The sequence below is a fragment of the Gopherus evgoodei genome, chromosome 2, assembly GCF_007399415.2.
Source record: "Gopherus evgoodei ecotype Sinaloan lineage chromosome 2, rGopEvg1_v1.p, whole genome shotgun sequence".
Lineage (NCBI taxonomy): Eukaryota > Metazoa > Chordata > Testudines > Testudinidae > Gopherus > Gopherus evgoodei.
In genome coordinates this window covers 218,841,323-218,866,277 of record NC_044323.1, presented here as the reverse complement: position 1 = coordinate 218,866,277, position 24,955 = coordinate 218,841,323, and the positions used below count along the sequence as shown (strand labels likewise).

Below are 24,955 nucleotides of genomic sequence, written 5' to 3'. Positions count from 1 at the left end.
CCTTCATGACTCCTTTTTTAAATAGGTAGTGGGAAGGAGGAGGCAATGAGAGAGGTAGAGTTGAAATCCAAGTTGCCAGTTTGGGAACTTGCAGGTCCATTTCAGCGGTTTGGAGGTAGCTGACTTATCTGAGCAGCTTGATTGGCATTTCTTGGAGTAATTCAGTTGGGTTATCCAGAATAAAGGGAATAACTGTTTAATTTTAAAATCAAAGAGGCCTATTTTAAAGATTTCATCTGTGGAATTTGGAGCAGGGGGAGGTGTGATTGATTAGCCATAGGAAACCAAAGAAAAGTGAAAAACAGGACAAAGTTTACAAAAAGAAAGCATGTTAAAATATTTACTAACTGCAGAGGAAATATTTTCCTAAAAAATAAGACAAAGTCAATTACTCCTGAAGAGTAATCATGACAAATTTGGAGACTAAGTTCAATTAAAGTGTGAAACAAGGATTTTTTTTATTCTTACTTTACTTTCCGATTTTAATTGCAAGTTTAAGTATGAAATCGCTCCTCATGTCTCCATAATTGTTGCGGTGTTGATTTTTTTTTTTTACTTGTTTTAAGCCCCTGATTACATTTTAATATGTTGCGTGCTTTAGTTAACTCTTCCTTCTGTATGTATAGCATTTAGTTGGAAAATGAATAATTGTCATTTTAATTTAATTCTGTATCATACAAGTATCTGTTGAGCCATTTCTCTTATTGGTCTTGGTCTTCTAAAATACTGTTAAGAACAGAATCTGTATTTTGCAAATGGTAGATGTCAATAGCTTGTACTTTAGTTTCTTTTTTGCCCTTATTGTGAATTAGCTTTTTAAAAATACTTTAAACCAGGATAATGATTAATTATCACTTGCAGAATTAAAATATGGATTTATTACAACTGTATTGTATTCATAATCCATGTATCATAATGGATTATTTTTGAATGAGGTATTTTCCATTTAAACATTCTGTGAAGAATAACTTATTGGTTGTTACAAGGGAACCTGTAATTTTAAAAATATTTAAAAAATCTTCATCTGTTTTTGAAAAAAAGTTGTGATTTATTAAAATAGGAAGAACTCTAGTAATCCAACTTACTTTTCACAATCTCTGCTTATTTACATGCTTCACAAAACAATCACTCTACATTTGACTCTTAGTCCTCATCCTCAAAGGAAACCTGCACAACACCTTCAAAAGATGAGCCTGGGAACTTAGATTAATGACTTTGCTAGACACTAAAAATCATGGACTGAATAGAGACACATGGCTTATTACAACAATCAATAACCTACTAAATTCCCCCCCACACACACACCCTTTTTTCTCCTTTCTCACCTATGATTGGAGAGTGTTAACAGGCCACTTCACCTTAAATGGTTTCTTGAAACATGTGTTAACTTACTAAACAATCAGCTCTACCTTGTATTTAGCTGTGACATTGAGAAAATTTCCTTAGACCTGAAGAAGAGCTCTGTGTAAGCTCAAAAGCTTGTCTCTTTGACCAACAAAAGTTGGTCCAATAAAAGATATTACTTCACCCACCTTGTTTGTCTCATATTTCAAGTGTCTTTTAGATGGACAATAAATGTCAAGCAAATAGGATCTAGTTAAGCACTGGCAAAGAAACCCAACGTATTTCTTATACACTCTGGCTGTGTATTTTATAGAGGAAATACGAGGTGAAAACCAGAGGGGAACAAAAATTTCTAAATTTCCCCACAATAATGATGCTGTTAATCAGTTGTCATAAAAATACATTCACAGGTATACCACCTAAAGTAAGGAAATTATTCAAAATTCTTCGTAGAAAAAGTAAGGTAGGAGATAACGCAATCATCTAGAATTGTTTTCATTTTTGAAATAGTTTGTAAATCTTGATGTCATCTTTGCTAATTGATGGTGATCTGCTTGGTAGCATTGAACATAAGAATGGCCATATTGGGTCAGACCAATGGTCTGTGTAGCTCAATATTACTGTCTTTTGACAGTGATCAATGTCAGGTGGTTTGGAAGAAATGAATAGAACAGGCAATCATAAAGTGATTCATCCCCTCTCATCCACTCCCAGCTTCTGGCAATCAGAGGCTAGGGACACTCAGAGTCATAGATACACCTGTCCTCCCTGAACTTATCCAGTTCTTTTTTGAACTATGCCAATGAATTCCACAGATTCATTATGCATTGTGTCGAAAAAGTACTTCCTTTTGTTTGTTTTAAACGTGCTGCCTATTAATTTCATCGGGCAAGCCCTGGTTCTTGTGTTGTTTATTCCTTCACATAATACTTTCCTATTGTCTTCCACAACAGTCACGATTTTATAGACCTGCATCATATCACTCTTTAGTCATCTCATTTCCAAGCTGAAAAGTTACAATCTTTATAATCTTTCTTCATATTGAAGTTGTTCCATACTCTTAATTATTTTTTTTGTCCTTCTCTGTACCTTTTCCAATTTTAATATATATCTTTTGGTATGGGGTGACCAGAACTACACACAGTATTCAAGGTGTGGGAAAACTATGGATTTAAATAGTAGCATTACGATACTTTGTATTTTATTAATGTCTTATTAGCTATCTCTTTCCTAATAGTTCCTAACATTATTAGCTTTTTTACGGCTGCTGCACATTGAATAGATGTTTTCAGAGAATGATGGACAATGAATCTATAATTTCTTTCTTGAGTGGTAACAACTAATTTAGACCGAACAACTAATTTAAGGGAGAGAAATAGCTCAGTGGTTTGAGCACTGGCCTACTAAACTCAAGGTTGTGAGTTCAGCCCTTGAGGGGGCCATTTAGGGATCTGGGACCCAAAAAACCTGTCGGGGACAGTACTTGGTCCTGCTAGTCAAGGCAGGGGACTAGACTCAATGACCTTTCAAAGTCCCTTCCAGTTCTATGAGATAGGTTTATCTCCATATATTATTTATTGGACCCATCATTTTGTATGTATAGTTGGAATTCATTTTCCAGTGTTGATTACTTTGCATTTATCAACATTGAACATCTGCCATTTTGTTGGCCAGTCATCCAGTTTTGTGAGATCTCTTTGTAATTCTTAGGTCCAAAGCAGAGTACAATCTTTAGTAATTTTGTATCATCTGCAGATTTGCCACCTCACTAAATACCCCTTTTTCCAGATAATTTATGAATATGTTGAACAGCACTGGTTTCAGTACAGATCCCTAGGGGACATTGCTGTTAACCTCACTTCATTTTGAAAACTATCCATTCATTCCTGCTCTTTGTTTCCTATCTTTTAACCAGTTACTGATTTAGGAGAGGACCTTCCCTCTTATCCCATGACTGCTTACTCTACATAAGGTCCCTCACCAAAGGCTCTTTATGAAAAGTTATATCTATATCTACTGGATCACCCTTGTCAACATTTGTTGACCCTTCCTTTTATAAACAGATAAGTAAGAGTTAATAGAGCAGAAGTACTTCATATCTCTTTTGCCTGTAAAGTGTTAACAAGTTCAGTGAGACTGGCTGTCACCTGACCAGAGGACCAGTCAGGGGACAGGATACTTTCAAATCTTGAGGGAGGGAAGTTTTTGTGCGTACTGTTAGATTTTGGTTGTTGTTCACTCTGGGGGCTCAGAGGGACCAGACGTGCAACCAGCTTTCTCTCCAATCTCTCTGATACAGGCTCTTATATGTCCAGAATAGTAAGTACTAGGTAGATAAGGCGAGTTAGGCTTATGTTTGTTTTTTCTTTATTTGCAAATGTGTATTTGACTGGAAGGAGTTCAAATTTGTATTTTGCTGAAAGGATTTTAATTTGTACTTGTATACTTAGGCTGGGAGGGTATTCCCAGTGTCTATAGCTGAAGGACCCTGTAACATATTCCATCTTAAATGTACAAAGATAATTTTTACTGTTTTTTCTTTATTTAATTAAAAACTTTTCTTGTTTAAGAACCTGATTGGTTTTTTTGTTTTTTTTTTTTATTCTGGAGAGACCCCAGGGGACTGGGTCTGGATTCACCAGGGAATTTGTGGGGAGAAAGGAGGGAAGGGGGAGAGAGAGGTTAACTTTCTCTCTGCGTTAGGATTACTTCTTCTTCGAATGATTGCTCATATCCATTCCAGTTAGGTGTGCGCACCATGCGTGCACGTTTGTCGGAAGATTTTTACCCTAGCAACTCCGGTGGGTCGGCAGGTCACCCCCTGGAGTGGCGCCGCTATGGTGCCTGATATATACCCCCTGCCGGCCCATCCGCTCCTCAGTTCCTTCTTACCACCATGTAGGTTGTTGGAACTGTGGAGCGCGTCATAGCTGTCCTCCACGTACCTAGCTTCTCCTTGTTCACTTGTTGTATATAGTTATCGTTAGTGTATAGAGTATTTAGTTCATAGTGTCAATTAGTTATTGTATATAGTTTAGCGGGTTCAGGCTCTAACCCTTCCCTGCACCCAATGCCCGGGCTCATGCCCGGTTCGCCGGGATTCAAGCCGTGCTCAGCCTGCAAAAAGCCAATGCCCACGAGCGATCCCCACGACGCCTGCCTGAAGTGCCTGGGGGAATTGCACATATCTGAGAAGTGCCGCATTTGTAAGGCCTTCAAACCGCGGACCAAGAAGGAGAGAGACCATTGTTTGAAGACTCTCTTTATGGAGGCAGCTCTTAACCCTCCTTCCTCGGCACCGAGTGCCGACACCATGCCGGCACCGGACCGCGTCGGCACCACGAAGACGCCTCGGCACCGGCCTTCCCCAGTGCCGGGTCCCGACAGACTAACATCAGCGGTCTCTACTCCTGCGAAGCAGACTCGTGTGAACCGCCCAGCACCGACTCCTGCTGCTGCCCCGACACCAGTAATACCATCGACTCTGGGCCCCGAGTCTGGTCCTGGTGAGACCTATGGTAGAGCTGATGGTCCCCTCTACGCCAGAGACATTCTCGTCGTCCAGGGACCTGATCGCAATGACTGAGTCTGCTCTGCCTCAACCCCCGGCACCGCCGGTGCGGGCTCTTCAATCTAGAGGCAAACCGGCAGCCATGAGACCTCCGTCCCTGGAGTCAACGGGCCGGCACCGATCTCCACCTACGTCCCGGCACCGCTCCAGGTCCCGTGGAAGATTTCGATCGAGGCGCCGCTCGCAGTCCCGGCACCGCTCACCACGGCGGTACCGGTTGTACTCGCGGCGCAGATCCACCTCCCAGTACTCTCGGCACCGTTCCGGTTCTAGTCATCACTACCGGCACCGAGACTCCCGCAGCCGCTCGCGCTGTCGGCATTCCCGATCCCGGTCGACCTCCCGGCACCGAGCTGGTGGCAGGTCCCAGTCGCGATCTCGGCACCATTATGGGTACCGGTCTCCGGCACCGAGAAGGTCTTCACCAACGGGGCAAGGGGCCCATACCAACCTCGTTTGCCCCCCCCCCCCAGCTGTCCCACCAGCTGTCTGTGTCCTCCCAGGCGGATAGCCTATATGCCCCGGACACAGATGTCCCTACCACATCGTTCCATGAACCCCAGCCTCAAGAGCATGGATCGCAGCAGTGGGGGTTCTGGACACCTTGGACGTACCATCAAGCCCAAGGCTTTCAGCCGGGCCCCTCATGTTCCAATGTCTCGGAGCACAGGGTTCCTGAGGCCATGATTTCCAGTCCTCCTCCTCCTACCATGGTGGAAAGGTTGTCCCAGCCTCAAGACCCCGAACCACCTGCGGAGTCGGATGCAGTCCTTCAGGCAGAGCCCTCCGCAGACCCACTCCTCCTGGGTCTCTCCTCTTCATCGTCTCTGGACAAGGCTGTGGCTGGGACATCATCTACCAGCCCGCCTCCACTTGACCTTAGGGCGCACCAGGACCTCCTCACGCGTGTTGCACAGAACATGAACCTGCAGGCCAAGGAGGTCTCGCAGATACAAGATCCAGTGGTGGACATATTGTCAGCAGATGCCCCCACTCGGGTGGCCCTTCCGTTTATTAAAACCATCCAAGCCAACGCCACTACCATCTGGCAGTCTCCGGCTTCTGTTCTCCCTGCTGCGCGAGGGGAGGAACGTAAATACATGGTCCCCTCAAAAGGGTATGAATACTTGTATGTCCACCCTCCCCCTTGTTCCCTCGTCGTCCAATCTGTGAATGAGAGGGAGCGACATGGTCAGCAGGCCCTGGCCCCAAAATCCAAGGAGGCGAGACGCATGGACTTACTCGGCCGGAAAGTCTACTCTGTGGGGGCCCTCCAGCTCCGCATCTCTAATCAGCAGGCCCTCCTTAGCTGCTACAATTATAACACCTGGGCTGCAGCGGACAATTTTAAGGAGCTGCTTCCTCAGGACGCACGTCAGGAGTTCTCCGCGATCCTTGATGAGGGCAAAAAGGTCGCCAGAACTTCCCTGCAGGCTGCCCTAGATGCCGTGGACTCAGCTACACGTACTCTGGCATCTGGCGTTACTATGCACCGTATCTCATGGTTGCAGGTCTCTGGCCTCCCCCCGGAACTCCAGTATACCATCCAAGACCTCTCATGTGAGGGCTAAGGCCTATTCTCTGACAAAACTGACCCTAGGCTGCAAAGCCTAAAAGACAATAGGGTCATTATGTGCTCCTTGGGGATGCATACACCTGTTACCCAGTGCAGACCCTTCTGGCCACAGCAGCAACGCCAGCCCTACTCCAAACCCCGGCAGAGGCAGGACTTCGCCAGACGGCGAGGCAGGAAAGGTCGCCGCAGACAATCCAGCAACCAAGGGGGCCAGAACCAGAACCCCTCCAAGCCTTCTTCCGGGCCGAAACCTTCCTTTTAAAGGTGCGCCTGAGGGCGTTGTACCAGTTTCGTTGATGGATCCATCCCCTCCTTTTTCCAACCGTCTTTCCCTTTTCCTCCCTGCGTGGTCCCAGCTAACATTGGACTGCTGGGTCTTATGCACAGTGGAATCTGGATACCACCTGCAATTTGTTTTAAATCCTCTCTCCCACCCCCCTCCCTCGTCCCTCTTCAGGGACCCCTCTCATGAACAACTCCTCCTACAGGAGGTGCGAGCGCTCCTCGCCAAAGGAGCCATAGAGGAGGTTCCTGAGTTCGAGCGGGGCAAGGGGTTTTATTCTCGATACTTTCTAATCCCCAAGGTGAAGGGAGGTCTCAGACCTATTCTCAATCCGAGGGAACTCAACAGATACCTAGTAAAGTTGAAGTTCTGTATGGTATCCCTGGGGACCATTATCCCATCCCTGGAGACTGGTACGCCGCCCTTGACGTGCAAGATGCCTACTTCCATATAGCCATCTTCCCACCCCACAGGAGGTTCCTCTGGTTTGTGGTCAACCGGCAACATTTCCAATTTGCGGTCCTCCTGTTCGGCCTATCTACAGCCCCAAGGGTGTTCACCAAGTGTATGGCTGTAGTCGTCGCCCACCTTCGCCGCAGTCATATACACGTATTCCCCTACCTGGACGACTGGCTTATCCGGGGGACTTCCGAGGCGCAAGTCCTCAGGCACATCTGCATTGTCACGAACTTGTTCGTAAGCCTAGGTCTACTGATCAATGTGGAGAAATCAACGCTGATCCCCACACAGAGGATAGAGTTTATCGGCGCCACCCTGGACTCCACTCTTGCCACAGCCTCTCTGCCTCCCTCGAAGTTCTAAACGTTGGCAGCCATCATACGGAGACTGCAAGCAGCGCCCCTAACCTCGGTGCGCACCTGCCTTACCCTCCTGGGCCACATGGCGGCCTGCACGTTTGTAACGAACTATGCAAGGCTCCGCCTAAGACCCCTCCAGTCCGCCTAAGACCCCTCCAGCACAATACTGTCTGACCAGAGATCCAATCGACACGATTGTCACAATTCCACAGGGCGTCTTGGACTCCCTCCAGTGGTGGCTGGACTCTTCCGTGATGTGTGCGGGGCTCCCATTCCATCCACCCAAACCCTTGGTGTCCCTGACAACAAATGCCTCCTCCCTGGGTTGGGGGGCTCACCTCGGGCTCTTGCAAACCCAAGGCCTGTGGTCACCTCGTGAACTAGCCCTCCACATCAGTGTTCGGGAGTTGAGAGCAGTCCGCCTTGCTTGTCAGACGTTCCGTCACCATCTGCAGGGCCGTTGTGTCTCGGTGTTCACCGACAATACGACGACCATGTATTATATAAACAAGCAGGGCGGCACGAGATCCTCCCCCATGTGTCGAGATCGTACAACTCTGGGACTTCTGTATAGCCCATTCTATTCACCTCATCGCGTCCTTTCTCCCAGGGGTCCGGAACATGCTGGCGGATCATCTCGGCAGGTCCTTGCTGTCCCACGAATGGTCCCTTTGCCCAGACGATGCTCTTTCGCTCTTCCAGAGGTGGGCGTTTCCCCGAATGGACATCTTTGCATCCCGCGGGAACAGGAAATGCCAGATGTTCTGTTCCTTTCAAAGCCTCTCACCGGGTTCGGTGGCGGACGCCTTCCTTGTTCCGTGGACGATGCACCTGCTCTATGCCTTTCCACCGTTTCCGCTCGTCCACAAGGTCCTATTGAAGGTGCACAGAGACAGGGCCCGCTTGATCATGATAGCTCCAGCGTGGCCTCGGCAGCACTGGTACTCCATGCTGCTGGACCTTTCCATAGCCGACCCTGTCCCTCTGCCCCTTCATGTGGACCTGATCACTCAGAACCACGGCAAGCTCCGTCACCCAGACCTTCAATCGCTCCACCTCACAGCGTGGCTCCTGAGTGGCTGACCTGGTCTGAGCTCCGTTGCTCTGCCCCAGTGCGGCAGGTGCTCCTGGGTAGCAGGAAGCCTTCCGCTAGAGCGACGTATTCGGCCAAATGGAAGCGCTACACCTGCTGGTGCACGGAACGGAGTTTCCTTCCCACCGAGGTCTCCATTGCTCAAATCTTGGACTACATCTAGTCTCTCAAACAACAGGGCCTGGCGATATCATCTCTCCGGGTTCACCTGGCAGCCATCTCCACCTTTCACCCAGGGGGGGATGGCCGCTCGGTGTTCTCTCACCTTATGGTGACTAGATTCCTTAAGGGCTTGGAGCGTCTCTACCCCCAGGTTCGCCGCCCTGCCCCTACCTGGGACCTTAACCTGGTTCTGACCCAGCTCATGTCCCCTCTATTTGAACCATTAGCGACTTGCTCCCTTCTCTGCCTCTCATGGAAGACCGCTTTCCTGGTGGCCATCACATCAGTGAGACGGGTCTCAGAGCGTCGGGCCCTCATGCTAGATCCCCCGTATACCATGTTCCATAGGGACAAGGTGCAACTGAGACCGCACCCAGCCTTCCTTCCCAAGGTGGTATCGGTTTTCCATGTTAACCAGGAGATCTTCCTACCTGTCGTCTTCCCAAAACCCCATTCGACTCGCAGGGAGCAGCAGCTACACTCACTGGACGTCCGTAGGGCGCTCGCCTTTTACATAGAGCGAACTAAGCCATTCCGCAAAACCCCTCAACTCTTTGTTGCTGTGGCGGAACATGTCAAGGGGTTACCTGTCTCCTCCCAGAGGATTTCTTCGTGGGTAACGTCCTGCATCCGCGCCTGTTATGAATTGGCACACGCCCCCCCGGGCCACGTGACTGCGCACTCCACCAGGGCTCAAGCCTCATCGGCTGCTTTTCTTGCTCACGTGCCCATTCAGGAAATATGCTGGGCAGCAACCTGGTCTTCTGTCCATACCTTTGCTTCCCATTAGGCCCTGGTTCAGCAATCTAGGGATGACGCAGCCTTCGGCTCCGCCATGTTGCACTCTGCGACATCTCTCTCCCACCCCACCGCCTAGGTAAGGCTTGGGAATCACCTAACTGGATGGATATGAGCAATCACTCGAAGAAGAAAAGACAGTTACTCACCTTTGTCACTGTTGTTCTTCGAGATGTGTTGCTCATATCCATTCCACACCCGCCCTCCTTCCCCACTGTCGGAGTACTCGGCAAGAAGGAACTGAGGAGTGGACGGGCCGGCAGGGGTATATATCAGGCGCCATAGCGGCGCCACTCCAGGGGGCGACCTGCCAACCCACCGGAGTCGCTAGGGTAAAAATCTTCCGACAAACGTGCATGCGCGGCGCGCGCACTCCTAACTGGAATGGATATGAGCAACACATCTCGAAGAACAACAGTTTCAGAGGTGAGTAACTGTCTTTTTCTCTCTCGGGAGAGTCTGGGAGGCGGAGAGAGAAGGAGGGGGGAAGGTGAATTTTCCTCTCTGTTTTAAGATTCACGGAGTTTGAATCACAGTAATCTTCCAGGGTAACCCAGGGAGGGGAAGCCTGGGAGAGGCAACTGTAAGGGAAAGGGTTTACTTTCCTTGTGTTAAGATCCAGAGGGACTGGGTCTTGGGGGTCCCTGGGCAAGGTTTTGGGGGGACCAGAGTGTACCAGGCCCTGGAATTCCTGTTTGGTGGCAGCACTACAAGTACTAAGCTGGTAATTGAGCTTAGAGGAATTCATGCTGGTACCCCATCTTTTGGACGCTAAGGTTCAGAGTGGGGAATTATACCATGACACCTCCTGTATCACCCATCCACACACAAACATGCCGGGCTCAAGGAATTCTAATAGATAGTTGAGGAATGATTTCTCTTTACAAAAGCCGTGTTGGCTCTTCCCCAATAAATTGTGTTTATGTGTGTACCTGGTAATCCTGTTCTTTGCTGTAGTTTCAACCAATTTGCCTGGTACTGAAGTTAGGTGTAAATGGTTTTTATTTGCTAGGATCACCTCTGGAGCCTTTTAAAAAAATTGTCACATTGGCTACTCTCTAGTCATCTGGTACAGAAGCTGATTTAAAGGATAGATTAAATACTACAGTTGGTAGTTCTACAATTTCACGTTGGAGTTCCTTCAGAACTCTTGAATACCATCTGGTTCTGGTGACTTATTACTGTTTAATTTATCAATTTGTTCCTAAACCTTCTCTACTGTGACACCTCAATCTTGGACGTTTCCTCAGATTTGTCACCTAAAAAGAATGTCTAGGGTGGAAATCTCTCACATCTTCTGCAGTGAAGACTAATGCAAAGAGTTCATTTAGCTTTTCCTCAGTTGCCTTATCTTCCTTGAATACTGCATTAGAACCTCGATCATCCAGCGTCCCCACTGATTATTTGGCATGCTTCCTGCTTCTGATTTTGATTTTGCTGTTGTACCAAAATTGTTTTCAAAACTGTATTTGTAGATTTCTTAACTTCTGATAATCTTGTCATTTCTACTTACTAGTTTTCTAGGAGCCTCCACTGGGTTTAGAAGCTGCAGAATAGCATGTGGAAGTGCATATAAAGCTTACAAAGAATGCATCCAAATGCAGAAGTCCAAGTGTTCATAGCACACAACTTGAAAGCTTACAGCATCCAGCTTTTCTAAAAATATTCAAAAGCACTACTTGAAATTTAGGAGAGAGAAAGAAATCAAATATTTTTTTTTTTCCAAAAAGTCATTGACAATTTCCGCAAATGAAATTTCTTACTTTGCTACCACCCAAGAATTGGCAAAAATATTCTCACTTAATTGAGGATCAGGTATCAAATCTCACGTGAATTGATGTAGATTCAGCAAGTTTATAAGTTAGCTGTTGATGGAGATGAAAAAGTGTCTTTTGAACCTTTAAAAAAGTGTTTAACTTCTGAAATCAATTCTTGCTTGCTACAGTGGAGATAATAGTAGCTCTAAAATGTCTGCACCATGTCAGTGGAGTGCTACCATAATCTTATTTCAGCAGTGTAAATTATTTCCAGTATGTTTCTTCAAAATTCCAAGAGTCATCATTGTTGCCACTATGTACATATAAAAACACTTTGAAGTTACTGGGCCACACCACTGAGCAGTTACATAGGCAAACAGTAGTATTGCCAAACCAAAGCACACACAAAAAAGGAAGGCCCTAAACACTCATGATATTTCTTTAAAAATAAATTTGGGGTTCTTTTCATTTGTCTTCAGATTTCTGAGCCTGTAGAGAGCAATTGGTTATGTTTTCAAGCTTTTCTCAATTACCATGAAGACTAAAAGCTCTACTTTAGATGAAAACTGCGATTTCTGAACAATCTCTTGCTTCCAAAAGCTAGGCTTTAAGAAAAATGCCAAATTTTGCTTGACTTATGATAAAATTGTAAGAGTTGTCAGCAATGAAAAAGCATCATCAATTTTCTACTTATGGAGGGGAAAAGTGACATTTTTACGTTGGCAAAACCAATTTGGGAATATAATTCACCCCAAATTTGTATTACACCTTTCTTTGAAAACAGTCTTCTCTTTTCCTTCCTCCGTCTCATTACTCCTAGTATGCCCTGGAAAACATTTCTCTTAATTTTTGCTAGGGCAACTGATTTACCAAAAGACCAGCACTAAGAATTTAAAAACTGGTTAAAGTACTGCTTTCTTTTTAATAAACGTTTTGTGCTAATGCTACTATTCCCAATAGACAGAAATAATTACCATTTATTTTCATTAAGATAAATCAAGCTCCAGGAGACATCCTACTAAGGGAGCGATATTGATATAGCATTTGTCTGCTAAATACATAATACACCTCTACCCTGATATAACGCGGTCCTCCAGAGCCAAAAAATCTTACTGCGCTGTAGGTGAGACTGCATTATATTGAACTTGCTTTGGCTCCCCTGCTCCTTGTCCCCTGACTGCCCCCTCCAGAGACCCCAATCCCTAATCACCCCCAGAACCCCACCCCCTGACAGGAGCTCACTGGCAGTGGCGGGAAGCGGAGCAGCCTGGCCCAAGCCCGCTCCACTCTACCAGCTCCCAGCTGCAGCGCTCTGCTTTCCGCTGCCAGTGTGTGCGGGGAGGTTGGGGAAAGGATGCCCCTCATACTCACCTGTGGAGTGAAGCGGAGCGCTGTGGCCCCAGCCCGCTCCACTTTCCTTGCCCCAGCCCCAGCCGTGTTGCTTGGGGGGGTGGGACGTTGGGGAAAGGTCCCACGCTCCCAGCAGTGGCGGAAGCAGACCAGCCTAGCCCAGCCCGCTCCACTCCACCAGCTCCCTGCCGCAGGTGAGTACGGGGGGTGGGGGGGGGGGTGCCCTTTCCCCATCCTCCTCACACTCACTGGCTGGGAAGCAGAGCACCTCAGCTGAGAGCTGACATGCTGATCTGCCGGAGCTCTGCTTTACCATGTTGTATGCAAACCTGTGTCATATTGGGTCACGTTATATCACGGTAAAGGTGAACTTCAATAGTATTTTATTTATATTATCCACAAGAAACAAAATTAAAAGAACATTAAGGTTATAAGTCAAGCACTCAAAAATTAGGAAATGCCAAAATGAAGGTTGCCTTTGCCATCTTAATTTGGCCTCTTCTGCATATGGGTTATTACATGGATTTTTTTCCACGGGATCGCTACCTCATTCAGTGCTCAAAAGGGACAGCGCTCACTGAGTGGATATGCAATATCTCTGTTTTATCCTCATTGTTCATCATGTGGCTTCGTGCATTACCGGTATTTACTGCTTTGATTATAGAATTTCCTTTATGAGCTTTTCTATGGTTCTCATCACTGTAGTTCTGAGTGCTTCACAAAGACTAATGAATTTATTTTTAAAATACCGCATGACATGGTGGATTTGATTTAATCCTAGTCAGGAAGACCAATTGAATCATGGATTTCTACATAAAAGTGCATTCTTGTTGGTTGTGTTAACCTTAATACATATTCTTCATAACTCAGATGTAGGTTTAATTTTTAGAAGGTACACATTACACATTTTTAAGTGATTTATTTTGAAAATTTTTCAGATTAGTTTTACAGCTATATCAGAAAATGAATGATTGTTTGATTATTTCATTTACCAAAGGTAATTGAAGCAGATATTTATGAAGTCACTGGGAGGTGAACTATCTGAAATTCAACAGGTTAATCATTAATATTTGGAGGATTTTCTTGCCATACTGTATTAGGAGGAGAACATCACCAGACAGACATTTAAATTGTTTTATTTAACTAAAACAACCACGTTAAGTATTCTGGATTTTTTTCTTCAACAACAAACATATATAATATTTTAACAAAACAAGCATATGAATTTTTGAATTTAAACATTCAAGTTTTTTTAAAGTCAGGTTTGTTTTTGTTAAAATTGTTAACTAAAATAGTTAAATGAAATATTTAAAAAAAATTAAATTGATTATGTCAGCCAACTTAAAATACTGGCTTCTGCAGCTAACTCAGTTGTCTTCACCTTCATTTTCCTGTTTGTTCATAATCTGGAAAAGAAAAACAAGCTTTCCTGCTTTTTCAGGTCTCAAATGATTTCTCAGTTTGGAATGAATTAGTCCAAAGGAAGAAAATATTCTTTCTACACCAGCAGAAGAAGCTACTGCTGTTAAAAGTGAGATTATCACTTCAACAGATTCTGAATTCAAGTGCTTAAGTGACTTCCACCAGTTCACTGGTGTGACTTTCTTTAAAACATCATCAGCAAACATACATTTCTTGAATGCTTCACCCTTAGCTCTGAAGTTTATTATAGTTGGCATTATGGCTGGATGTCCATGTCATAGCCAACTCCTCTTCTTCAGCAGTTAAGGTTTGTCCCTAGTACTGAGTATATTGAGACTGTTTACAAGAAAATGAGCTTGAGATAGTGCTTGTCCCATTCGTTTTTTTAATGCTTGCAATTTAACTCTGTCATTGCATATTTCTCTTTTTTAAGATCTCACTCAGTTCCTTCCAAATTTCAACAGTCAGCCATTTTTCCTGCATTTTGTTCAAGGCTGCAGAAATAGGCTTCAGGGTACTCGGCATGTGTTCAACATTTCTCTTAAGCCCAATGTTGAGAACTTTGGCTGTGACAGTGCCATCTATTTGTTGACGATTTTGTTCACAAACTGTCATCAGATTAGGTCAGTTCTTGTTATAGTGCTCAAAACAGTCCACTACTGAGTTCCATAACACGTCTTGTGGGAGAGTTAGCTTGGTTCCTCCCACTTTATATCCAAAGCGAGGAATTCAAAAACCAAAGTACATTACATTATTTGTAGCTTGTAGTGTTGGAATATATGAAGGTAACCAAGGAAGGAGCCATATGATCATGAAGAGAAAGAGGGGCAGATTGGGAATATGGTGGGGCTTTGAAAGAACTGCTCTGAGATTCTTCTAGTCATCTGAGATTCTTCTTCTCATCCCATGTTTACCAGAAAAATAAACATTTTATTATAGGAGTCATGTTTTTAAAACATTCATTTTAACCTTGAGGGACTGACCCCTGAGGGAAAACTGATTTAAAAACAAGTTACTTGCTTAAGGGTAAACAGTTGTCATTGAATTATTATTTCGTGTAATTGATTTTTACATTGGTTTCTTAGGGAAAAGTTTTCATCAACTGGAAAATCTTTTAAATACAAGATCAGGGAATTAATAGTCTCTGGAGATTACCTGAAAGGCTAGATACAAAAGCTTCAGACAAAGGAGAGAAGCTAGCAGGAAAAGCACCAGTTTGAACAGGTGGAATATGAAAGTGCTATTTCAAAGCTGACCACTTAAAATAGTATTCTTGGTATTTTAAAGAATACTAGAGGTAGAGTAACCATAACTTCAAACATGCTCCTGGTGAGAATCTGATTCTCACTCTTGGGTCTCAGACCTTCAGTGTGAGAGTGGATGGGAACTCCCAAAACTTGAGGCTAAAACTTCTCAATGTGACTAGTGATTCTGAAACCTTCCCCAATGACTAAATCTCAATACAATGGGAAGGCTTGCATGCCCTATGACCCTGAGAATGGTGCTGGTGGCATTATGACACCTGGTATGGTGACCCATGCCAAACAAGAGCCAACCTAAAGGCAGTCCACTAGCCCTCCTGTTTGGGGGTTGGGAGTGGGATAACACTCTACTTATGTTTTGTTTTTTGTTTTTAAGTTTTTATGGGGATATATGCTACTGTTTTTAATCAAAATGTTTTGTGATACAATGTCAAATACCTTACAGAACTTTATCAGCCAAACTTGAAATCTCAAAAAATATATCAAGTTAATTTGGCAAGATCTAGTTTTCATAAACCCATATTGATTTGCATTAATTACATTACCTTCTTTTAATTTTTTTAATTGTATCTTGTATCAGCCGCTCCATTATCTTGCCAGACATCAGTGTCAGGTTTATAATTACCTGAGTCATCCCATTTACCCCTTTTAAATATTGGCACAACGCTAGCTTTGTTCCAGCCTTCTGGAACTTCTCCAGTGCTCCAAATCAACATTAACAGTCCAGTGAGCTCTTCCGCTAGTTTTTTGAAAACTTTGGGATGCAAGTTATTTGTACCTGGTGATTTGAAAATACTTTAGCATCTTCTGTTTGTGTCTTTTAGAGATACTAGTGGAGTGGAATGGAATGAGTGTTATCACCATGTATTGAGGTTGTAGCCTCTGTTCCTCTCCTCCCCGTGTGGAACAGAAATATTTATTTTAATAGTTTTACCTTTTCTGCATTATTGATAATTCTACCATTTCCATCTAGAAATGGACCAGGACCATTGTCAAGATTCTTTTTGTTCTTAAGAAGGATTTTTTAAAATATATTATTGTCCTTAACTCAGCTGGCCATGGATTCCTCTTTATGTCCCTTTGTTTCCTTTATCTTTTTTTACTTTTACAATTTCTAGGTTCTGATTTATATTCATTACTATCAAGTTATCCTTTCTTCCATTTATTATATATTTTTTAAAAATGTATAGCTGCCTTCACTTTCCCTCTGTACCAGGTCAGTTTTTTAACCAGCAAGGCCATCTTCCTCAGTTATGGGATTGTGGCTTTTGGGGCATCTCGTAAGGTGTTCTTAAATGACTTCCAATTATCATTCGCATTTTTCTGATTAAATTCTTCCTCCTAGCAGATTTGGCTCAAAATTGTTTTCAGCTTTATGAAATGGCCCTATTAAAACACTAAGGGTATGTGTACGGGTAGTGATCGATCTATTGGGGATTGATTTTATCGCGTCTAGCGTAGACGTGATAAGATCGATCCCCGATCACTCTGCCATCAACTCTGGAACTCTACTGCCATGAGAGGCAGAAGCAGAATCAAAGGGGCAGCGGTTGACTTGTTGCCATCCTCACGGCCAGGTAAATTGACCTAAGATACACTGACTGCAGCTACACTATTTGCATAGCTGAAGTTGCGTATCTTAGGTTGACTCTCCCTCCCCCCCCCAAGTGTAGACCTAGCCTACATGTCTGGGCTTTATTGGGCTTGCACATTATAAATATGATCAAAACTCGATTACTTGTACTTAAGCTGCCATTTATTTTTTAGTTCTGTGATCAGTTCCTCTTTATCTGTTAGGAACAAGGTCTAATAAAGAATTCCATCTTGTTGCTACACTTTTTGAATTAGGATAGTATCATCTCTAATGTTTAGAAAGTCCCAGGATGTTTTAGTTCTGGCAGTGTGAGAGCTCTAGCAAATGTCACTCAAATTGAAGCCCCCCCATGATTACACAGTTTTTGTCTTAAATATTATAAGTAGGTGCGTAAGGAGGTGGTCGTCCTTTTCCCTAGTGTGATTTGGTGGTCTGTAGTAGACACAAAATAATACCCCATTTTGTGCTTTATGTCTGTGGGGCTATTGAACCATACCAGTTCAGACCAGTGGCCCATCTAGCCCAGTATTCTCTGTTCTGACAGTGGTCAATGCCAGATGTGGAGAAAATGAATAAGGAAGTGTTGTTTACAGCTTCTCTTAAGACAAGAACCAAGGATTACCCAATGAAATTCATAGGCAGTTTTAAAACAAACAAATGGAAGTACTTCATACAACACACAGTCAGCTTATGGAATTCATTCCCAGGGGATGTAGTGAAGGCCAAAAGCATAATTGGGTTAAAAAAAGAATTATATAACTTCATGGAGGATAGTTCCATCAATGGCTGTTAGCCAAGATGGTCAGGGATGCAACCCGTCCTCTAGGTGTCCCTAAACTTCTGACTGCCAGAAGCTGGGACTGGATGAGAGGGGATGGATCCACTTGGTAATTACCCTGTTCTGTTCATTCCCTTTGAAGCATCTGGCATTGGCCACTGTCAGAAGATAGGGTCATTCTTATGTTCATAAGCATTTTGAATTATCAGTGACTCGGAAACAGGTAAGGCAGTTTTTGACATAAAGTGCCACTGACCTTGCCCTTTTGCCTATTTGATCCTTCCTAAATAGGTTGTAAGCATTGATTTTAACATCCAATTTTGTGAATCATTCTGCCAGGTTTCAGTAATACAAATTTATACAAATACAAATAATAGATCAAATGTATGCTTCTGTAGTGTTGAACCCTTCTTTATTATTTCAGAGAGAACCAAATGGCAAATGGTTTTCTTATCCCATGGGATGTATAGATTTTAAAAAAAATAAATCGTATCCTGAATTTGGATGAAAGGTCAATCTAAAAATTTTTCATTTTTTTTTAAATGGGTTCATCAAAACATTTCATTTGGATTTTGATTCTTTTAAACATTTTTCTAATGTAAATTAACTCTAAAATTTGAAACAAAAGTAATTTTGACTTCTCAAAATGACCTCCTTTTGTTTAGAAGTCAAAATGGGAAATTTATAGAAACTCTTTTCTATTAACAGTTTTGGTTTTGATGACCTCACGCTTTCTGATTGGGGGCAGAAAAATGTCAAAAATCCTGCTAGCTCTGCTGTGCAGGCCTTCATAACTTGACCCCCTAATGAAGAGGGATTCAAAATCCCACCTGGTTTTGTTAGGATATTCTTTTTCTCAACTAGCCAAACTTTTTTTTTATTCTTCCTTTTATGCGTATGTAGCCTTAAATTTTGGGTTTGCATTGCAGGTGACTTGTAGGCATCTGATCCCCTCTTTATTAAATTATAAAATGAAACAAACAAACCCCAAAACAAAATAAGTGACAAAAAACACTGATTATATGGCATTGACCTCTATCTTCCTTGCTTTCTAATGCAGTATGCATTACTGATCATTTTATTAAATGGACATGTTCCTTCAATTGCTTACCATCATCACAGGATTTTCACTCTTAAGGGAAAATTAATCACCGTGTTGTTCTGTATATTTGAAGGTATATGACAAAGGATTTTCTTACTTCCTCTCAGGGTCTGGAGGTTTAATTTTTGAGTATGGAGTACAGAGCAACAGAGAAAAGAAATCAGGCTTACGGCAAAAAGGAAGAAGAGAAAATGTTGTATGTTGTTTTGCTTGTTTTGGTGGAATCATATGGTCAAAATAGCAATCAATAATTTTAAATAACCACTGCATTAAGACACATGAAGATGTATGTTTTAAATCAGTTATAACGTGCTTGTGGCCTCTTGCCTTTTGCCACCTGATTCCTGTATTGATCAGTCAATAAACACACATTGTCTTAAAGTTTGTTATACTTAGTACATGCAGATGTCAAAAAGGACTGAACAGTTTTATAGTAAAATAACATTGAAATGTCCAACCAGGAAAGAAGGAAATATGAAATTTAGCTTTCAGTCACGGAAAAATAAAATCCTTGTAGATGGATGGATGGAAATCAATCTATGTATCAATGGTCAAGATGCTCGGTTATGCTTTCTAATCTGAGGGGAGAGGCCCCTGAAAGTGGTGAATGTTATAAAGGCAAGATTTTTCAAAGCGCTCCCCTCCTCTGATGGTGCTTGTTTGATATAAAGGAGATGATGGGTTTGGTATTTGTGTACTGCCCATCATCACCTCTACCAACAAATTCATATAGATGTGAATAATATGGACAGAATTCTCAATTGGTTTGCTTTGAAAATGGATTTTTAGCTGTTTTTAGTGCAGTTTAACAGCTGGAAATATGAGTCAGTGCCACGTGATCAGCCAGCTTTCTGTGGACCAGAAAGTGTTCTGCGGACCATAGGTTAGGAAACAATGTTCAAAAGCTTTTATGGGGGGGTCCTTATTAGTGACACTATGTTGCTATGCTGTAAGTAGTCAGTAGAGACATTTTTCAAAAGCATGAGTCTTTGCATGCTTGACGTATATGAAAAGACAGATGATCTACTTTGCTACCAGGTATGAAAATTGATTTTCAAAAGGGATTTGTCCATCCACTTGTAGATTACTGAAGACGTATGGATCGAGTTTAGGCTTATGCCTATTTAGAAGGCAACAGAACATTTTATCTTTCAGATTTGTGTGTCCTTCTTGCTTTTCTATTCAGGCCAAAGATAAGTATTATATGAGCTCTGTGTATGGCTTTGATTACTGATATGAGAACAGGATTCTTGGTTCTGTTACTGATGTGCTGTCGTCTTGTGTGAATCAGTTAAATTTTCTGTACCTGAGTTTACCAACTTGGAATGTCTCTAATAACTACTTCACAGTGAAACTGACTTTTAGTACAGCAGAACCCTGTTTAGCTGATCTAATTGGGACCGGAGCCAGATCGAATAATCAAAAGTTCAGGTAATCTGAAGAATGGGAAAGTGCGAGGCTGCAGCACTATTTGGAGACCCCAGGAGATCACTCACTTCTGAACCTGTGTGTGCTGGTTCCTTGATTAATATGAAGAGCCAAATAATGGAGGATCCAGTAAACAGGATTCTACTGTAATTTGAGATTTTTCAATGATTGGTGTTCTATAATTTTAAAATGGCATAGCTGCTGTTTAATACTTCCACCTGGTGGTGAATGAACAGAGGTAAATCTTAGCATACCCTTACAAACCGTCGAGAAGTAGGAAACAGATGCTTTTGTGGGTTACATTTATTTCTCTTCTAAAAATATTTCTCTCTTCTCTAAAATATATATAACTTACTAGGGGTAAATAGATTTTTAATGCTGTATCTTAATAGGTTTTTTGCAGGGTGGAGGAAAATGAAATTGTGTTAATAAATAGTAATTGAAACTTAACTTTATATTTTTAGCCTTTCAGTTAGGTCTAGGAATATGAATTAATATTTTTCCTCTTGTCTTTATCTTGATTTTTATCCTAAATATTTTTAGGTTTTACTCTGTGGATCCTACTCTTGGTCTAATAGGTTTTTGAGGGCTAACCTTGAACTCTGTTCAGTATTGATTTGATGACATTATACATTGGTAAATACAAAATAAAATGAAATATTATTGAATTAAGTTTAATATGAAATAGTCACTTTTGTGTTTAACAGCAAACACCTATCTCTTTATGGTGCAAGCTCGAGGAATAATGTTGAGAGAAAACGTGAAAACAATAGGACATCTGATCAGATTATACACTAATAAAAATGCTACTGTGAATGGCACAGGTAAGAATGTTTCCTATTTAATTATTAAAAAAAAGTGGTCTGTTTCTTCATGACAATGACATGGCTTGTTTATACATAGTTTACAGAAACCTAGATCTAAGCACCCTTCATTTTCCCCTCCTCCCCCAATACTTTCCCAACTTTGAGGAGTAATAGGGAAGGGAAGAGTGGTTACTCTTTACAAAGTCACTTGTGAAACTGAAGTTAAGTCTTCTTTAAGAAATAGGTTTATCAAGAGCTGAGGTAAATAGATGAGAATTCATGAGGATCAACTTGATAAAGGTTCAGAGAATGTTTTTATCTTCACTGTCGGAACTTGCCGCAAACATAAAGTTTATGCAGTGATGTCAGGATAAGATGCAGAACAATTCCCCTCCACCACCAGTGTAGTGATATATTGATGAGAAGTCTTTGGGAAACTTTCCTTTTTACAAGAATAAACTGTTTTTTTTTTCTTTAAGATTATCCTGAAGGCAACAATTCCAGTGACTACCTTGCTCAAACAACAATGTATCTTCCAGAAAATTTCACATATTCTCCTTACCAGGCTTGTCCAGAAAAGCTGCCTTACATGAGTAAGTTTATAATCTCACCCTAATTTAGATCCTTATCTATTGCATCTGATTCTGTTAAACCAGAAGGCAAACTGTTAACCAGAATTCTTGAATAAAACTCACTTGAACATATGTAATAATGCTTAGCAAAATTTAGCCCAATATTCTGACTAATACCTAATGTTTTGATACACATTTTCTTCCGTGTAATGCATTCTGGCATTTGTGCTACAATTAAGACAGTATTCAACACCTACAGTTAGAGTGCATCTGCTTTCTTGAATTAGAGGCTTTGGAGAATTGTTACCTAGAATTTTTGGAGGTGAGAGTATTCTTGGTGGAAAATTGAATGAGACAAAAACAAGTTGCCTATATTTTCATCAGTTAATCAGAATTGCACCAACACTTGTGAAGCTGCATAAGATAGCAAAGTGAGTGCTTCAGAAAGTAAAAAAGTCCTAAATCCTGTTACAACTGAGCAGGCAACAGTTTCATAAAATGTGAAAAAAACATGAAAATAATTCATATGAAAAGTTGAGAAGATTATGGTTTCAAAGTGAAGTACTTAGAAATTAAAACGCAACAAAAGTTGCTTATGCAACCTTATTTAGTTTCTCATGTGTATGTACATTCAAAATCTTTTAGCATTAGATTAAAATCTTAGCCTACATTCTGTTGTATTTATTTAGCTGGAATAAAGGGGCCAAAGCTGTTAACATAATCCAGTCACTGTCCAACACTGAACAGCGTTAAACAAGGTTCAGGGTTTGGTATACAGAGACTTCCGCCTGCTTAGTACGATGGCAAACATACCATTAAAAATCCTTTTAACCTTTATTTAAAGATAAAGAAAAAAACAGTTAAAGCATTTTTAAAACAAACTTTTAAATAAAGTTTTCATTTTAACAGCACCCTTTGTTCCCTTTCCCTTTACCTAAAGAGAATTTTTAGAAGGAAACCTCCTCTTGTTTGATGGTCTCTGAGATGGTATAAAAGATTGTAATAACTGTCCCTTTGGGGGAAAAAAGAAGACATTAGTTGAGGTGGGCAACAGTTGTGGTTGTTAGTCTGATCCCATTTCATCCCAGGTCGTGCTTGAATTTCTGCTGGAGTGGTAGAAGTGGCAGTGTTATCTGGGTCTAGGGTGTGACCAGATGTCCCGATATTATCGGGACAGTCCTGATTTTAACATTTGTCCCGCGTCCCGACTGCACGTCGGTTGGAATTCCCTTTGTCCCGATATAAGGACCACTCACCATCACTGCCAAAGTGCTGGGGCTGGCATGGCGGTGCTTCCTGGGACAGCTCCCGGTGGTGCTCCTGCCTGCCAGCAGGAACCTGCAGTGCTGTACTGGCGGCCCCTAGAAACAGAGGCGGAGGGGGTCTCTGTGTGCTGCACAGGCTTCCTCCTGCCCAATCAGAGCTGCGGGGGTGGGGCTTGCAGGTGCTGGCAGCGGGCAGAGAGCCCTCCGCCCCCCCACCCTACCTGACCCAACTCAACCTTAGGAGCCAGAGGGACCTGTCGGATGCTTCCTGGGAGCCACCCCAGGTAAGCACTGCCAGGACTCCCTACCGTTCTGGCTCTTAGGGTCAGGGCCCTGCGCGGCGCAGAGTGCCAGAGAGCACCACCCCGAGCTCCCGCCTTCCTGGGAAGTGCAGGGATGATCACTTGATGATTATATGTTCATTCCCCCTGAAGCACTTGGCATTGGCCACTGTTGGAAGACAGGATATTGCGCTAGATGGACCATTGATCTGATCCACTATGGCCGTTCGTTATGTTTTTACAATTGAGTTTACAACAAGAGAAAATTTGTAGGCCCAATTATCACAACATTTCTTTAAAAACTTTGACACAGGAAAGGGTTAGTGTGTGACCATGATATCATTGTACACTAGTTACATATTAATTTAGAAAAATGTTTTAATTACCTCTTATGATTCAATAATATCAAAATGTTATTGCTGATTATGCACTATATGTATCTTATGACTTCAGCCACAAATACAAAGTTTGTTTTTAATCTAAGTACTATATCAGATACACACATACTCTTTTCTCAACCTATGTATTATATATATTTTTTAACATTAGCTTTAATAAAAATTTTAAATCTGTAAGAACAGAAATTCCAAGCTAACTTTCAGGTCTCTCAACTTGTCTTTAAGACTAAAAACATATTTTTTGACCCTCCTGATTATCCATTAGTATATTAAATTCTCTCAAATCCATATTACATGAAATGGTATCTGACCGTCTATGAGATTTCTGAATAGTTAACTATTTTTAAAGATAGATTGGATATAAAAGGACTCATCAATACAAATAGATAGGACATGTTTGGCAAGTCAGTAGTTAAAAATACAGAAACTGCTTCTTACTGAAAAATGAGATGAGTTGAAAAATAATGTTTTATCTATTGTTAAAGAACACATTCTGATTGAATTAATTATTAATTTTACCTTACGGTACTAATATTACCCTAACTGAAATTACTGCTTTATGACTTCAGAAATTTAGCTAAATGAAAAGTATGTTTGAGACTGAACTGATAAATTAATGTTAAAACTGAAATGCCTAAAAAAATGATAAAACTTTGTAAATGTACAGGGTGGATTTGATTTAAATCATCTCTCTAAACTACTCATCATATTTGAGACATTCTTCTGCCCATCTTCATCTTTTCACCTCACTAAATCATTCTTGAAGCAGGCAGTGAAGACTATTTTGCCTGGAATCAAGTGCTCTTTGACACAGTTTCAGGTTAGCTAGGTTAGTTGCCTTACTTTACCTAGCTGAATTTAACCTGGGGGCCCTGATCCTGGAAGAGATACTGTCCTGTCATATTTTGCCCCAAACTTATGCTCTTAAAATACACATAGGGATTTTGCAGATATCAGCTGGTGACCTCTAGAACAGCTGGTTGAGAACTTCTATATTAGAGTATAACCTGAAACAGAATATCTTATTGCAGCTCAGTGTTTTCCACAATTCCGAGACATCTGGGCTGTTCCTCTTCACGCTGCAGCTCACAGAGGCAATCCATAGTTACTGTTCCATGTGTGCTAGCCACATCCTTCTGCTCTTGCTTGCTGCCTTCATGGCATTGGTCAGTGGGCAGTTTTAGCTGCTTCTGCTTTCTTTTGCTTTTTTTCTCTTCTGTTTTTGGGTAGTAGCAGACAGAATCTTTTACCTAACTTTTTCCTCCTGCCTGGGTTGAATTTCAGCATCTTGGTGA

At 42.2% G+C, this 24,955-nt stretch overlaps 1 protein-coding gene across 1 annotated transcript in view; it reads left to right on the top strand.

Annotated features, from left to right (window-relative positions):
• The window catches only part of B4GALT6 (beta-1,4-galactosyltransferase 6), a 51,295-nt gene that overhangs the window by 5,738 nt on the left and 20,602 nt on the right, over positions 1-24,955 (top strand). Inside the window, 2 exon segments of the mRNA XM_030552972.1 lie at positions 21,046-21,162; positions 21,624-21,737. Coding sequence (XP_030408832.1) covers positions 21,046-21,162; positions 21,624-21,737 — 231 coding nt within the window.